General features: G+C 41.9%; 1 protein-coding gene across 4 annotated transcripts in view; it reads right to left on the reverse strand.

The window, feature by feature from the left end:
* The window catches only part of LOC122556264 (nipped-B-like protein), a 547,720-nt gene that overhangs the window by 25,955 nt on the left and 506,087 nt on the right, over positions 1–15,678 (reverse strand). For all 4 annotated transcript variants that reach the window (XM_043702901.2, XM_043702895.2, XM_043702914.2 and 1 more), the window contains 4 exons: positions 12,032–12,232; positions 8,721–8,867; positions 6,676–6,944; positions 863–1,037 (listed from right to left, as the gene is read on the reverse strand). In XM_043702901.2, the coding sequence (XP_043558836.2) occupies positions 863–1,037; positions 6,676–6,944; positions 8,721–8,867; positions 12,032–12,232 (792 nt within the window). The remainder of the gene's footprint in view (positions 1–862; positions 1,038–6,675; positions 6,945–8,720; positions 8,868–12,031; positions 12,233–15,678) is intronic.

Below are 15,678 nucleotides of genomic sequence, written 5' to 3' on the forward strand. Positions count from 1 at the left end.
TTTCCCACCCAGGATATTAGCACTCCTCTGGTTCAAGTGAAGACTGTCCTGTTTGTACAAGTCCCACCTTCCCCAGAATGAGCCCCAATTATCCAAAATCCTGAAACCATCTGCACCAAAAACCTCCTGCACCATCCTTGCAGCCACATGTTCAGCTGATATATCTAAATACACTCAATGACTTAACATTCTATGTGGTATCATATTCAATGTCTTTTGAAAATGCAAACATACTACACCTACTGGTTTCCCTTCATCTATCCTACTTGCTATGTCTGAAAAAAAACAACAAATCATTCATAGAATCCCTACAGTGTGGAAACAGGTCCTTTGGCCCAACAAGTCCACACTGACTCTCCAAAGAGTAACCCACCCAGACCCATTTCCCTATCCTATTATCCTACATTTATCCCTGACTAATGCACCTAATGTCCACAGACACTATGGGCAATTTAGCATGGTCAATTCACCTAACCTGCACATCTTTGGACTGTGGGAGGAAACGGGAGGACCACACAGACACAGGGAGAATGTGCAAACTCCATGCAGTTGCCAGAGGCTGGAATCGAACCCAGGTCCCTAGTGCTGTGAGGCAGCAGTGCTAACCACTGAGCCATCTTTGACTTGGTTTTCAATACTGTTTCTGCACCTAGTGTGGTTATCAGAGAATATGGAGCACCAGTTGCTAACCAAAATTATACTGCCAAAAGGACAACTTAACAAAAGGTGCTGGTGCATTGCCAATATTAATTTATTTACAGTAAATGTAGAAGGGGCTGGTTCTGTGCAGCCAAAACAGAATCTTAATTTAATGGATCAAAATATCATGACACAAAGTTTCCAAAAAAAGGTTGTGACTTACATCCAAGTACTGTTTGACGATATTCCTCTTCACTGTTTCTGTTATTTCTGCATGTCCTACTCCATTTCTCAGGAAATCCAGTGTTTGCCTGGGGTTAAAGTGCACTCCTGATTTCCTGTTTACTGCCTTGTCATACACTTTCGCAGATTCAGAAGGAGAATATTTTTGGATTTTACTGGCGAGAGAGAGACAAGATTGTTGAGCGAAAACTAATAATTATAGGCTCAAAGTCAAAAATGTTGAGAAATATTCCTGAAAACAAGTAAAGCTCGCGTGAGTGAAGATTTGTAGCAATAACTTGGCAATTGTGGAAAGTATAGAACATCACGCATAAACAAAAGGCTTGGGAAAATCACCTGACTGAAATTCCAGCACCAGGTTGACAGTTTATGCAATGGCATTTTTGATTACTCATATCTTCTTGCTGAAATTAAACTGAGAGATCAAGAACAAACCTTCAGAGGGGAATGCAACTCTCAGGTTGATCTGGTGACATGAGGCATCTTTCAGTGGCTACAACTTGTGTACACAATGACCCAGATATTCCAATGGTCAGAGCACTGTTGGAGCAACAGAGACTAGAGTTGCAGGTCAGGACTACATATAATCCCTGGTACAGCTCACTCTATGGGAATTGCACAGAAACTGATTTTCTAATGGGTAATGCCCTGTGCCTGGACCCCTCTGAAAAATTACAGAAAAGTCAGAGGTTTCGGAGGCAACTTTTTATCTAAATGGAGAGAAACCCCAGTGTTTCGATGCAGAGGGATTAGGATGTCCTCGTTCATGACCCACTGAAAACTAGTATGGAGGTACAGCAAGTAATAAGGAAGACAGAATAGAATTTTGGCATTTAATGCTAAAGGAGTAACGTATAGAAGTAGGAAAGTATTGTTGCAACTGTACAAAGCATTAGTGAGACTGAACCTGGAGTGTTGTGTGCAATTTTGGTTCCCTTACTTGGGGAGGGATGCCATTGCATTGGAAGTAGTTTGGAGGAGGTTCATTAAAGTGATTCCAGAAATCAGGTTGTCTTATGAAAAGAGATTGGCAGAAGTGATGAATATTGTGCAATCATCAGCAAATGTCACTATTTTTAATTTCATGGTGGAGAGATCATCGTTATCTTAACTTGCTGTCCACAATGAGCATCTGTAAGCAGTGAATTACCAGAATATTGAAGACTTTCTGACACCCAGCATTATATCACTGCTCTCAAACGTTGCAACACTCCAACCAGTCTTGACAAACTAGCTATAACTGTAATTGCGATCACTATTATTCTACCTTGCTTATCCCTCCAGATATTGGCCACCATCCAGATTATAGGTGGAAAGCCTCAGATTCCAGTGTATGAAATAAATCTAGATATTAATGGCATGAAAAAGTATGGAGAGAAAATGGGAATATAGCCATGAGGTTGAGGGTCAACCATGATCACATGGAATGGTGTACCAGTCTCAAAAGACCAAGTGGTTTACTCTTGCTCCTGATTTCTGTGTTTCTAAATCTCTACAGTAAGGCTTTGGATAGGGGCGGAGATATTTTATTCAGCCAGATTCAAAATGACAGAAATTCTGCCAAATAGTTGGGAAAATTTTGGCCCAAGATATGATGCAACACTTGCTTAGCAAGGGGACACGGTGGTGGTAGTTATGTGCAGGAGGGACAGATCATACATAGAACATAGAACAATACAGTGCAGAACAGGCCCTTCGGCCCACGATATTGCGCCGACCTGTGAACTATTCTCAGCTTGTCCCCCTACACTATTCCATCATCATTCATGTGCTTATCTAAGGATTGTTTAAATCTCCCGAATGTGGCTGAGTTGACTACGTTAGCAGGTAGGGCATTCCACGCCCTTATCACTCTCTGCATAAAGAACCTGCCTTAAATCTATCAGAGCTGAAAATGTATTGCTGGAAAAGCGCAGCAGGTCAGGCAGCATCCAAGGAACAGGAGAATCGATGTTTCGGGCATAAACCCTTCTTCAGGAATCCTGAAGAAGGGCTTAAGCCCGAAACGTCGATTCTCCTGTTCCTTGGATGCTGCCTGACCTGCTGCGCTTTTCCAGCAACACATTTTCAGCTCTGATCTCCAGCATCTGCAGTCCTCACTTTCTCCTTAAATCTATCAGCCCTCAATTTGTAGTTATGCCCCCTCGTACAAGCTGACAGCATCATCCTAGGAAAAAGACTTTCACGGTCTACCCTATCTCATCCTCTGATCATCTTATAGGTCTCTATCAAATCCCCCCTTAGCCTTCTTCTCTCCAATGAGAACAGACCCAAGTCTCTCAGCCTTTCCTCATTAGACCTTCACTCCAGACCAGGCAACATCCTGGTCAATCTTCTCTGCACCTTTTCCAATGCTTCTACAACCGTCCCGAAATATGAGGACCAGAACTGTACACAATATTCCAAGTGTAGCCGCACCAGCATTGTGTATAGTTGCAGCATGATATTGCGGCTCCGGAACTCAATCCCTCTACAAATGAAACCTAACACACCGTATGCCTTCTTCACAGCACTATCCACCTGGGTGGCAACTTTCAGGGATCTATGGACATGGACTCCAAGATCCCTCTGCACATCCACACTACCAAGAATCTTTCCGTTGACCCAGTACTCTGCCTTCCTGTTATTCTTCCCAAAGTGCATCACCTCACATTTAGCTGCACTGAACTCCATTTGCCACCTCAGCCCAATTCTGCAGTTTATATAAGTCCCCCTGCAACCTGTAACATTCTTCCACACTGTCCACTACTCCACCAACTTTAGTATCGTCTGCAAATTTACTAACCCATCCACCTCTGCCTGTTTCTAAGTCATATATGAACATGACAAACAGCAGTGGTCCCAAAAGAGATCCTTGTGGAACACCACTAGTAACCAGACTCCAGGCTGAATATTTTCCATCAACCATCACTCGCTGCCTTCGTCCAGAAAGCCAGTTTCTAATCCAAACTGCTAAATCACCCTCAATTCCATGCATCTGCATTTTCTCCAACAGCCTACCATGTGGAACCTTATCAAAGGCTTTACTGAAGTCCATGTACACCACGTCAACTGCCCTACCCTCATCTACATGCTTGGTCACCTTCTCAAAAAGCTCAATGAGGTTTGTGAGGCACGACCTACCCTTGACAAAACCATGTTGACTATCTGAAATCAAATTGTTGCTTGCTAGATGATTATAAATCTTATCTCTCATAATCCTTTCTAAAACCTTTCCTACAACAGAAATAAGGCTCACTGGTCTATAATTACATGGGCCATCTCCGCTGCCCTTCTTGAACAAGGGCACAACATTTGCAATCCTCCAGTCCTCTGGTACTAAACCTGCAGACAATGACGACTCAAATATCAAAGCCAAAGGCTCTGCTATCTCTTCCCCAGCTTCCCAGAGAATCCTCGGATAAATCCCATCCGGCCCAGGGGACTTGTCTACTTTCACTCCTTCTAGAATTGTTAACACCTGTTCGTAACTAACCTTGATCCTTTCTAGTCTAATATCTCGTACCTCAATCTTCTCCCCTACAATATTCTCCTTTTCCTGAGTGAAAACCGATGAGAAATGTTCGTTTAGCACTTCTCTGACCTCCACAGGGTCCACACACAATTTCCCACTTCTGTCTTTGACTGGCCCTATTCCTACCTTAATCATCGTTTTATTCCTCACATACCTACAGAAAGCTTTAGGGTTCTCCTTTATTTAGATTAGATTAGATTAGATTAGATTACTTACAGTGTGGAAACAGGCCCTTCGGCCCAACAAGTCCACACCGACCCGCCGAAGCGTAACCCACCCATACCCCTACATTTACCCCTTTTACCTAACACTACGGGCAATTTAGCATAGCCAATTCACCTGACTTGCACATCTTTGGACTGTGGGAGGAAACCGGAGCCCCCGGAGGAAACCCACGCAGACACGGGGAGAACGTGCAAACTCCACACAGTCAGTCGCCTGAGTCGGGAATTGAACCCGGGTCTCTGGCGCTGCGAGGCAGCAGTGCTAACCACTGTGCCACCGTGCCGCCCAATTATTCTATTTGCTAAAGACTGCTCATGTCCTCTCTTTGCTCTTCTTAACTCTCTTTAAATGCTTCCCACCTGACCTCTAACTCTCCATCGCCTTATCTGAACCATCTTGCCTCATGATAGACTGGTTGCTAAGGTTAGATCTCATGGAATGCAGGGAGGATTGGCATTTGTGGATAACAGTAAATGTAGATATATCTATGAATTTATTAGAAGGACCTCAAATGGATTGATCTGGAATGGAAGAACCAGTTGGGTGATAAAACACAATGGAAGTAAATATTAGCCAGTAAAGTTCAGACGAGCTTCCTCCTGCTAATATAAACACAGGACTTTCACAAAACTCCTTGCTTCTATTGGAGCATGGCCATAGAGATGTACAGCACAGAAACACACCCTTTGGTCCAACTCATCCATGCCAACCAGATATCCTAAATTAATCTAGTCTCATTTGCCACCATTTGGCCCATATCCCTCTAAACCCTTCTTATTCATATACCCATCCAGATGCCTTTGAAATGCTGTAATGGTACCCAGCCTCCACCACTTCCTTTGGCAGCTTATTCCATACTTACATCACCCGCTACGTGAAAAAGTTGCCAGTCATCCCTTGTAAATTTTTCTCCTCTCACCTTAAACTCATGCCCTTTAGTTCTACCCACCCTGGGGAAAAGATCTTGCCTATTTACCCTATCCATGCCCCTCATGATTTTATAAATCTCTATGAGGTCACCCCTCAGCCTCCGATGCTTCAGGGAAAATGTCCCAGTCTATTCAGCCTTTCCTATAGTTCAAACTCTCCAATCCTGGTAACATCTATGTAAATCTTCTCTGAATGTTTTTAAGTTTCACAACAGTCTTCCTATAGCAGGGTGACCAGAATTGAATACAGTATTCCAAAAATGGCCAAACCAATGTCTTGTACAGCCACAACATGACCTCCCAACTCTTATACTCAATGCACAGATCAATAAAGGAAGGCATATCAAATTCCTCCTTCACTATCTTATTGACCTGTGACTCTACTTTCAAGGAACTATGAACCTGCTTTCCAAGGTCTCTTTGTTCAGCAACACTCCCCAGTACATTACCATTAAGTGTACAAGTCCTGCCCTGATCTGCCTTTCCAAAATGCAACACCTTACGTTGATCTAAATTAAACTTCATCTACCACTCCTTAGATCATTGGTCCATCTGATCAAGATCCCACTGTACTGAGGTAACCTCCCTCGCAGTCCACTACACCACCAATTTTGGCATCATCTTCAAACTTACTAATCAAACCTGCTGTATTCACATCCAAATCATTTACATAAATGACGAAAAGCAGTGGACCCAGCACAGATATTTGTGGCACACCACTGGTCATAGGCCTCCAGTCTGAAAAGCAACCTTCCGCCACCACCTTCAAGTGTATCCAAATGCCAATTCTCCCTGCATTCCATGTGATCTAACCTTAGCAACCAGTCTATGAGGAACAGTGTTGAACACCCTTATGGGATTGTTCCTTGTGGATGTTATATGGAATGATGCAATCAATAGAATCAGTGTTACATGTTTGAAAAAACGAATAATGAATTCTTCCTGATAAAAATAAACAGCAAAAATTGAGAGTAGGCTGAGTGAACCAACACAGAAATATTGACGAAGGATTTCATCTTTGAGAACTGTGCAATGTTCAACTTTAAAGCTCTGAATGGTCAAACTGTTTTTCTCCTCACAGATGTTGTTTTGTCCAATTAAGTAGTGAAAAGTTCTCTTTCCTACCTGTCTGAGAAGCCATACAAGTTCTTCAGGTGTTGTTTCAGGACCAACAGCAATAGGATTCCCTGAGAAGCATTCACAAACTCCACAAGAGGAGTCGAGTCTGCAGGCAATCGAGCGAGCACATCTTCCAGATCATCGTCCTCATCATCACTTGAATCAGAGTTGATACGTTTCTTACACCTGCGGGGCCGCTGCATCTCATCCTCACTGTCACTGTCCCCAGAACTTGAGGATTTCCTTTCCTTCGGCTGTGTGTCTTTCAACAGAGACTGCAAACAACAAATATTTAGTTTAACAACTTATCTGCTTTGTCTCTCTTTTAAAAATGGATCTCAACCGTTTATACAACACATTAGAAACAGTATCATTGCAACAGTATAATTCATTTCCAAGCAACATAGCCTTTTACAACTCATTGCACACAATCTAGGAATACGAAATAGACACACTTTGATGCACATGCTACTTGGAAGAAGACCCTCAGGCTGAGGAGTTGAGAATTCAAGACAACAGTATCAGAATAAAAGCTTGGCTATTTAGGGCGGAAATGAAGAGAAATTTACTGACCAAATGGATAATGAACCATTGCAAGTTGATGTACATGCAAGTTGATAGAGTATATTTACATCAAGAATGGAACTCTAATGGGGAGAGTGGTTAATAGGTGACCATCAGATAAGGGGCAAAGCATTAAAACAGAAAGAGCAGGACTGGTTAACAAATATTGGATTAGTGGTGCTGGAAGAGCACAACAGTTCAGGCAGCATCCGAGGAGCAGCAAAATCGACGTTTCGGGCAAAAGCCCTTCATCAGGAATAATGCCCATCCCTAGTTACATTTGAGAAGGTGATGGTGAGCTGCCTTCTTGAACAGTATAGTCCACATTCTATAGGTAGACCCGCAATGCTGTTAAGGAGCGAATTCCAAGATTTTGACCCTATGACAGTGAAGGAATGACAACATATTTCCAAATAAAGAATTTACTTGCTACTGTTGTTCTTTATATGGAAGTGGTTGACTTCCAGGGAGACCAGAATTGCATGCGCTATCCTAAAAGTGGTCTAACCAATGTTCTGTACAGCTGCAACATGACCTTCCAACTCCTACACTCAAGGTACTGACCAATAAAGGCAAGCAATCCAAGTGCCTTCTTCACTATCCTAACTTACCCACTTTCAAGGAACTATGAATCTGCATTCCAAAGTCTCTTTGCTCAGCAATACTCCTCAGCTGAGGTGGAGCACAGTCATTATATACATTTGAGGCTGACATAGATTCTTGATCAGTATGAAAATCAAGGGTTTTGGGAAAAGCAGGAAGGTGGATGTGAGGAATGATGGATCAGCCATAATCATATTAAATGGCGCAGCAGGCTAGAGCAGCTTGAACAGCCTACTGCTGTTCCTATTTCTCGCTGTCTTCAGAGAAATGTGAGGTATTAGAGGCACAGTCTAAAAATTAAAGCCAGATCCTTCAGACGCGAGGTAAGAATACACCCTTTCTTCCACATGACAAATGAAACTCTTAAATTATTGAATTTAAACAGAGATTGATATATTGATAACACCTAATATATTAGAAGAAAAAGTCACCATAGTCCCAGAGGACCCTAGAGCTGTTCTCTCATTAGAGAGTGAGAGAGATAAGGGTGTGAGTGAGAGAAAGAGGACACAAGCGAGAGAGACGATTGGTGATGATTTAACCTGAAGGTCATTACGCCACTGAGGAAGACAGAAGCTGGTATGGGAACCAAACACTCTGCATTGCAACTCAACCATCCAGCCAACTGAGATAACCAGATATACTTAAGCATGTTAGGCAGAATCACTAAATGCACAATAGATACACCATGCATGATACTGTCAATCTATCAGCCAATGAAAAGAGTGACATAAGTGTGAGGCAGTGTGTTGTCTAATCAAATAGCCCCTCTGAAGGGCATTAAGTGTCCTGATAGAGATTACGTCTACTAATTATATTCATCCAACTTTGATATTATTCCATTTTAGTTTTGATTTGTTCATACAGATTCTGATGTCACTTACCTCCCTGAACGACTGCAGCAGATTACTTCCAGAAACTGAAAGTGTGATGTCAATGTGATGCATAATAAACAGAGGTTCTTCTTGTGTCTGGAAAGGGAAGCAGGCCAAGTTGTCTGCTATGTAAAGAAGTAGGTTCACCTCGGTTTTCTATGGAGAAGTAAAACAAGTTTTGAACAGGTTCAAATTCCATCTCCTATCCACTATTCCCTATTCTAGCATTTGTAATATTACAATGAAGTATCTGATAAAGAAATAGATGCACAATGGCTAAATGGTATTCCACATTCTGTCAACATAGCATGGCCCTGACGCAGCGAATAGGTTAGTACAATGGAAAAAGTGACGAGGTCACTGACTCCCAAGTCCGACATCTATTCCTCCAGCAGACGGCAAAGGAAAACAATGGTCAATAGGTGCAGGAGTAGGCCATTCGGCCCTTCGAGCCAGCACCATCATTCATTATGATTGGCTGATCATCCTCAATCAGTATCCTGTTCCTGCCTTATCCCTATAACCCTTGATTTCACTATCTTGAAGAGCTCTATCCATCTCTTTCTTGAAAGTATCCAGAGACTTGGCCTCCACTGCCTTCTGGGGAAGAGCATTCCATATATCCACCACTCTCTAGGTGAAGAAGTTTCTCAACTCTGTCCTAAATGGCCTACCCCTTATATTTAAACTGTGTCCTCTGGTTCTGAACTCACGCATCTGCGGAAACATGCTTCCTGCCTCCAGAATGTCCAACCCTTTAATAATCTTATACGTCTCAATCAGATCCCCTCTCATCCTTCTAAACTCAAGTGTATACAAGCCCAGTCGCTCCAATCTTTCAACATATGATAGTCCCGCCATTCTTGGAATTGACCTCGTGATCCTACGCTACATCCCCTCAATAGTCAGAATGTCCTTCCGCAAATTTGGAGACCAAAACTGCACACAATATTCCAGGTGCGGTATTTGTTCCTATACTTAATTCGTCTTGCTATGAAGGCCAGCATGCCATTAGCTTTCTCCACTGCCTGCTTGCTTTCATTGATTGGTATACAAGAACACCTAGTTCTCGTTGTACTCTTTCTTTACCTAACTTGAGTCTATTTAGATAGTAATCTGCCTTCCTGTTCTTGCCACCAAAGTGGATAACAACACATTTATCCACATTAAACTGCATCTGCCTGCATCCATCCACTCACCTAGCCTATCCAGGTCACCCTGTAATCTCCTAACATCCTCCTCACATTTCACCCTGCCACCCAGCTTTGTGTCATCAGCAAATTTGCTAATGTTACTTTTAATACCTTCATCAATATCATTGATGTATATTGTAAACAGCTGTGGCCCCAGCACCGAATCTTGTGGTACCCCACTGGTCACCGCCAGCCATCCCGAAAGGGACCCGTCACTTTGCTCTTTGTTTCCTGTCAGCCAGCCAATTTTCAATCTCAGTCAGTATGTTGTCCCCAATACCAGGTGCCCTAATTTTGCTCACTAATTTCCTGTGTGGGGCTTCAAAGACTTTCTGAAGGTCCAGGTACACTACATTCACTGGCTCTCCCTTGTCCATCTTCATAGTTACATGCTCAAAAAAATTCCAGAAGGTTAGTCAAGCAGGATTTCCCCTTCGTAAATCCATGCTGACTCTGATCTATCCTGTTACTGTTATCTAAATGAGTCTAATTTCATCTTTTATAATTGACTCTAGCATCTTTCTCACCACGGACGTTAGGCTAACTGGTCTATAATTTCCTGTTTTCTCTCTCCCTCCTTTCTTGAAAAGTGGGACAACATTAGCTACCCTCCAATCTGCAGGAACTGATCCTGAATCTATAGAACATTGGAAAATTTCTGGAGCCACCTCCTTAAATCCCTTGGGATGCAGACCATCAGGTCCTGGGGACTTATCAGCCTTCAGACCTAGTAATCTATCCAACACCATTTCCTGCCTAATATAAATTCCCTTCAGTTCATCCATTACCCTAGGATCAGCCACTATTATATCTGGGAGATTGCTTGTGTCTTCCCCAGTGAAGACAGATTCAAAGTACCTATTCAACTCTTATGCCATTTCCTTGATCCCCAAAATAAATTCACCAGTCTCTGTCTTCAAGGGCCCAATTTTAGTCTTAACCAATTTTTTCTTTTCACATACCTAAAAAAAGCTTTTGCTATCCTCCTTTATATTTTTGACCAGTTTGCCTTCGTACCTCATTTTTTTCTCTGTGTATTGCCTTTTTAGTTATTCTCTGCTGCTCTTTAAAAGTTTCCCAGTCCTCTGGCCTCCTGCTAATCTTTGCTATGTCATACTTCTCTTTTATCTTTATATAGTCCTTAACTTCCCTCGTCAGCCACAACCGCTCCTGCCTCCCCTTAGGATCTTTCTTCCTCTTTGGAATGAACTGATCCTGTACCTTCTGCAAAATATCGAGAAATATTAGGGGAATCTGTAAGGGAATCTAATCTAACCGAAAAATACCTGCCATTCTTGTCCCTGCTAGGGTTTTGAACCACTAAACTTTGGCCAGCTCCTCCTTCAGAGCTCCATAGTTCCCTTTTTTCAACTGCAATTCTGACACTTCCGATTCTCCTTTCTCCCTCTCTAACTGCAGATTAAAACTTATTATATCAATGGTCACTATTTCCTAATGGCTCCTTTACTTCGAGGTCCCTGATCAAATCCGGGTCATTGCACAACACCAGATCCAGAATTGCCTTCTCCCTGGCTTAGCTTTGGATTCATTATGCTGTTTTCTGAAGGAGTTGATAGCAGAGGGCAGATAGGGAGGGCAAGAATGAGGTAGGAGACTCAGGGAACTCATACCATGGATGTCTAAGAGGCTTTACTATTCTTTGCAATAGTAAAGTCACCGTTTATGATGAGAAGCTGAGGCCCCAGACGAGATCGCTACACAGCATCCTTTATATAACTCTCCACCAATCAAGAGCACATAGCTGGACACAGACTAAGCCCAGCTCCTCTCTCCTACTTTAAGTTTTACATTCATGTCCATCTTTCACGTCTGCTCATTCCCTTCAATTTCATATCTATATTATCCTCACTTGCTATCATCATGCTATTCAATTCCAATTAGAATATCTCAATGTTTGTATCCCTTTTTACTTTGGTGGTATAGGTTCCTAATTTCTTTTCATCAATTTCTGCAGAGTGTACTTCCTTGGAATAGTCCAATTCTAAAGGATTAAGATACAAAGTAGCAGACTGATGCTGGCGCCACGTTATACTGGTTAACAATAGCCACCCTACTGAAAATGAGGTAGAGTGCCATCTGCCAGGAACCCCAGACATACTGACTCACCGCACTGTCATCAAACAGGTTGAGTAAGGCAATGAGGAATGCACGTCGATGTTGTCGGTTTCCTCGGATCATGCTGTAGAGGTGTGAACACAAAGCAGTCACGTTCTCCTCCTGCCTAAAGCCACGGATTAACTCCCTTATCTCAGACTGGATGGACTGTTGAAGCTGGTAAGACATCTTCATCCCTGCTACTGCTTTCATCTGGAAAACAAAAGAGTACAACGATCATCACCTCTTACCTCACTAATTGAAATATCCACATTTCGATGTGTGGCAGAGGGTTAAACTATAGTTAAATTTATAATGATACTAAATAACATTACATAAAAACGCAGCACAGAAGGTACCCATCCAGGTATCTAATTCTTCCATATTCTGAGCTTTACCCATAGCTTTTGTCTCCAAATGTTTATCCAACCGGTTTTTGAAAATTACTGAATCTATCTCCATTAAGTTTTAAGATGGAACAGTAAAGATTATTGGAACTTATTGTCTAAAATGATTTTTTTTTATCTCTGTCCTTAAATTTTTTTTTGTTTACTATTTTTAAGTCTGTTCCCTCTGGTTACAGACTTCCAGCTAAATTAAATCCCAACATTTTAGACCATTAATTTTTCTTTATCCTTTTCTACCAAGGAAAATAATCCCAGTTTTACTTGTTTTTCTGCAAAATTGGACAACTTCAACTTGGTTGCCACCTCCACAGAAAGGCATCCTTCTTGAAGGACGACCAAAACTATCCACAACGTTTGAGTGGTTTATAAGAGGTTTAGCATAATTTTCTTGCATTTCGTTACATATTTGTCTTAAGCAAGATGCTTTTTATTTTCAAAGAACACATTTGTCAACTTGCTTTGTCAACTGGCAAGATTTGAATGTGAATAAATGTCATCTTTACATTGCGTGGCATGACAACTGGCAAGTTTCAGGGGTCAAATAGGACGTATACTAATAATCTTTTTCAAATGCAGGCACACAGTAAACTTAAATTGATCGCATAATACGATTATTGGCTCGGTACAGCAAAGGGAAATTAAGGGAAACATTGTTCTGAACCCTCAGATATTTCAGTTCCTGCAAACCCTTTCCAAATTCAGCATTTCATTTATATTGCATCTTCTCATTTTCTCTCTCTCTCTCTCAAAACTCAACACTTCACACTTTGCTATATTAAATTGTTTCTGTGACATTTCACTAATCCATATCCACGTCTTCCTGACATAGACCAGGAATCACTATGTTTAAAGTTTTGTGTCACCTGCAAATCTTGAAATTATTCATGAAGTCAGAGAGTCCTACAGCAGGGAAACAGACTCTTCAGTCCAACCAGTCTGAGACGACCATAACGCCAAACTAAACTAGGCCCACCTGCCTGCATTTGACCCATATCCCTCCAAACATTTCTTACTTATGTTGTTACGATATGGAGACGCACCTTTTTTGTTAATTAAACCAAACATTCAGAAAAGCTCACCTCGCCTCAATCTGTCAAAATATGAGTGAGAGAGAACTCCCAAGTTCCACTATTTAAAGAAAATGACAATTTCTTTTCTAACTTTAAAAGTGAACATTAAACAAAAACTATTCACAAATCTAAGCTCCCTTTTCTCTTAACTACTTACCATCTGCCTCCAACAATATGCCTTTCCAATAAGACACATTAAAATTATGTTAGCTTAATCTCAAAATCACAGCCTTTTGTCTTTTCCACTGTCTTCAATTTTCCTGCTGCTGATTGCCCTGGGTCGCCGCCTTTCTTTTTACTGTGAGTATGTTTCACATGAAAAGGTACCTTTGATAATGAGTGTGTTCTAATTTCTTTGACAGCAAGATGTTAGATGGGCAATTAGTTGTCCAGGAGTTTGTCCCTCTGTAGCAGTTGCTTTCTGACCAATTTTCAAAATATCTGCATTCTTATACTGATAAAGAGAAAGTGAGGACTACAGATCAAAGTCAAAAAGTGTGGCGCTGGAAAAACACAGCAGGTCAGGCTGCATCTGAGGAGCAGGAGAGTTGACGTTTCGGGCTCAGATGCTGCCTGACCTGCTGTGCTTTTCCAGCGCCACACTTTTTGACTGCACTCTTATATATCATGGGGAGACGTGGCTGAGAGATAAATGGACGGGGCACATTCCTGATGAAGAGCTTATGCTCGAACGTTGACACTCCTGCTCCTCGGATGTTGCCTGATCAGCTGTGCTTTTCCAGCGCCATACTTTTTGATTCCCAAATCCTATACTCAAAGATCTGAGCAATGAAGGCAAGTGTGCTAAACACCTTAGAGGAGAAAGTGAGGTCTGCAGATGCTGGAGATCAGAGCTGAAAATGTGTTGCTGGAAAAGCGCAGCAGGTCAGGCAGCATCCAGGGAACAGGAGAATCGACGTTTCGGGCATAAGCTCTTTCCTGAAGAAGGTCTTATGCCCGAAACGTCGCTTCTCCTGTTCCCTGGATGCTGCCTGACCTGCTGCGCTTTTCCAGCAACACATTTTCAGCTGCTAAACACCTTAACCATCCTGTCCACGTGATGCAAACTTTAAAGAATCATGTACCAGAACCCCTAGGTCTCTCTATTCTACAACACCACCTACCCCTAGATCTCTCTATTCGACAACACCACCTACCCCTAGGTCTCTCTATTCTACAACACCACCTACCCCTAGGTCTCTCTATTCTACAACACCACCTAAGACCCTACCTTTAATTGTTATAAGCTGTGCTCGTTTATTTTGCCAAATTCAATATCTCATTTTAATCCAAATTAAACTCTTCAGCCCAACTGATCAAGATCCCTTTGTAATCTTAGACAACCTTTGTCACTGCCCGCTATACCGCCAATGTTCGAGTCATCTGCAAAATTACTAACCATGCCTTCTATATTCTCATCTAAATCATTTAGATGAACCACAAATAAAAGCAGACTCAGGACCGATCTCTGTGGAACACTGCTGGTCATCGGCCTCTAGTCCAAAAACCACCACCATCCTCTATCACCTGATGTTAAGCCAATTCTTAATTCAATTGGCAAGCTCACCCTGAATCATGTGTGATCTAACTTTACCAATTAGTCTACTATGTGGAACCTTGTCAAAGGCTTTACTAAAGTCCAAGTAAACAATGTCTACCGTTCTGTCCTCAGAAATTTTCTTGGTTATTTCCTCAAAAAACTCCAAGTTTGAGAGATTCAATTTCCCTCGCACAAAACCATGCTGACTATCCCTAAGCATTCCTTACTTCTCCAAATGCATACAAATCCTATCTTTCAGAATCACCTCCAACAACTTACCCACCAATGAAGTCAGGCTCACAGGTCTATAGTCCCCAGGCTTCTCCTTACATCCCTTTTTAAACAAAGGCACAACATTAGCGATGCTCCAGTCATCTGGCATCTCACCCACATTTATAGATGATGCAAGTATTTCTTCATGGGTCCCCACAATTTCTTCCCTAATTTCTGACAACATCCTGGGATGTGCCAGATCAGGTCCTAAAAATGTATCCACTGTTACATGTTCTAAGACCTCCAGAACTTCCTTTTCTGCAATGTGAACTGTTTTTAAAACCTTAAAATTTAATTCCCCGAGGTCTCCAGCCTCAATTCCTTCCTACACAGTAAAAACTGACCAGAAATAGTCATTTAATATCTTTC

The sequence above is a fragment of the Chiloscyllium plagiosum genome, unplaced genomic scaffold (assembly GCF_037043375.1).
Source record: "Chiloscyllium plagiosum isolate Xiang-an unplaced genomic scaffold, Cpla_swu_hap1 HiC_scaffold_2, whole genome shotgun sequence".
Classification (NCBI taxonomy): Eukaryota; Metazoa; Chordata; class Chondrichthyes; order Orectolobiformes; family Hemiscylliidae; genus Chiloscyllium; species Chiloscyllium plagiosum.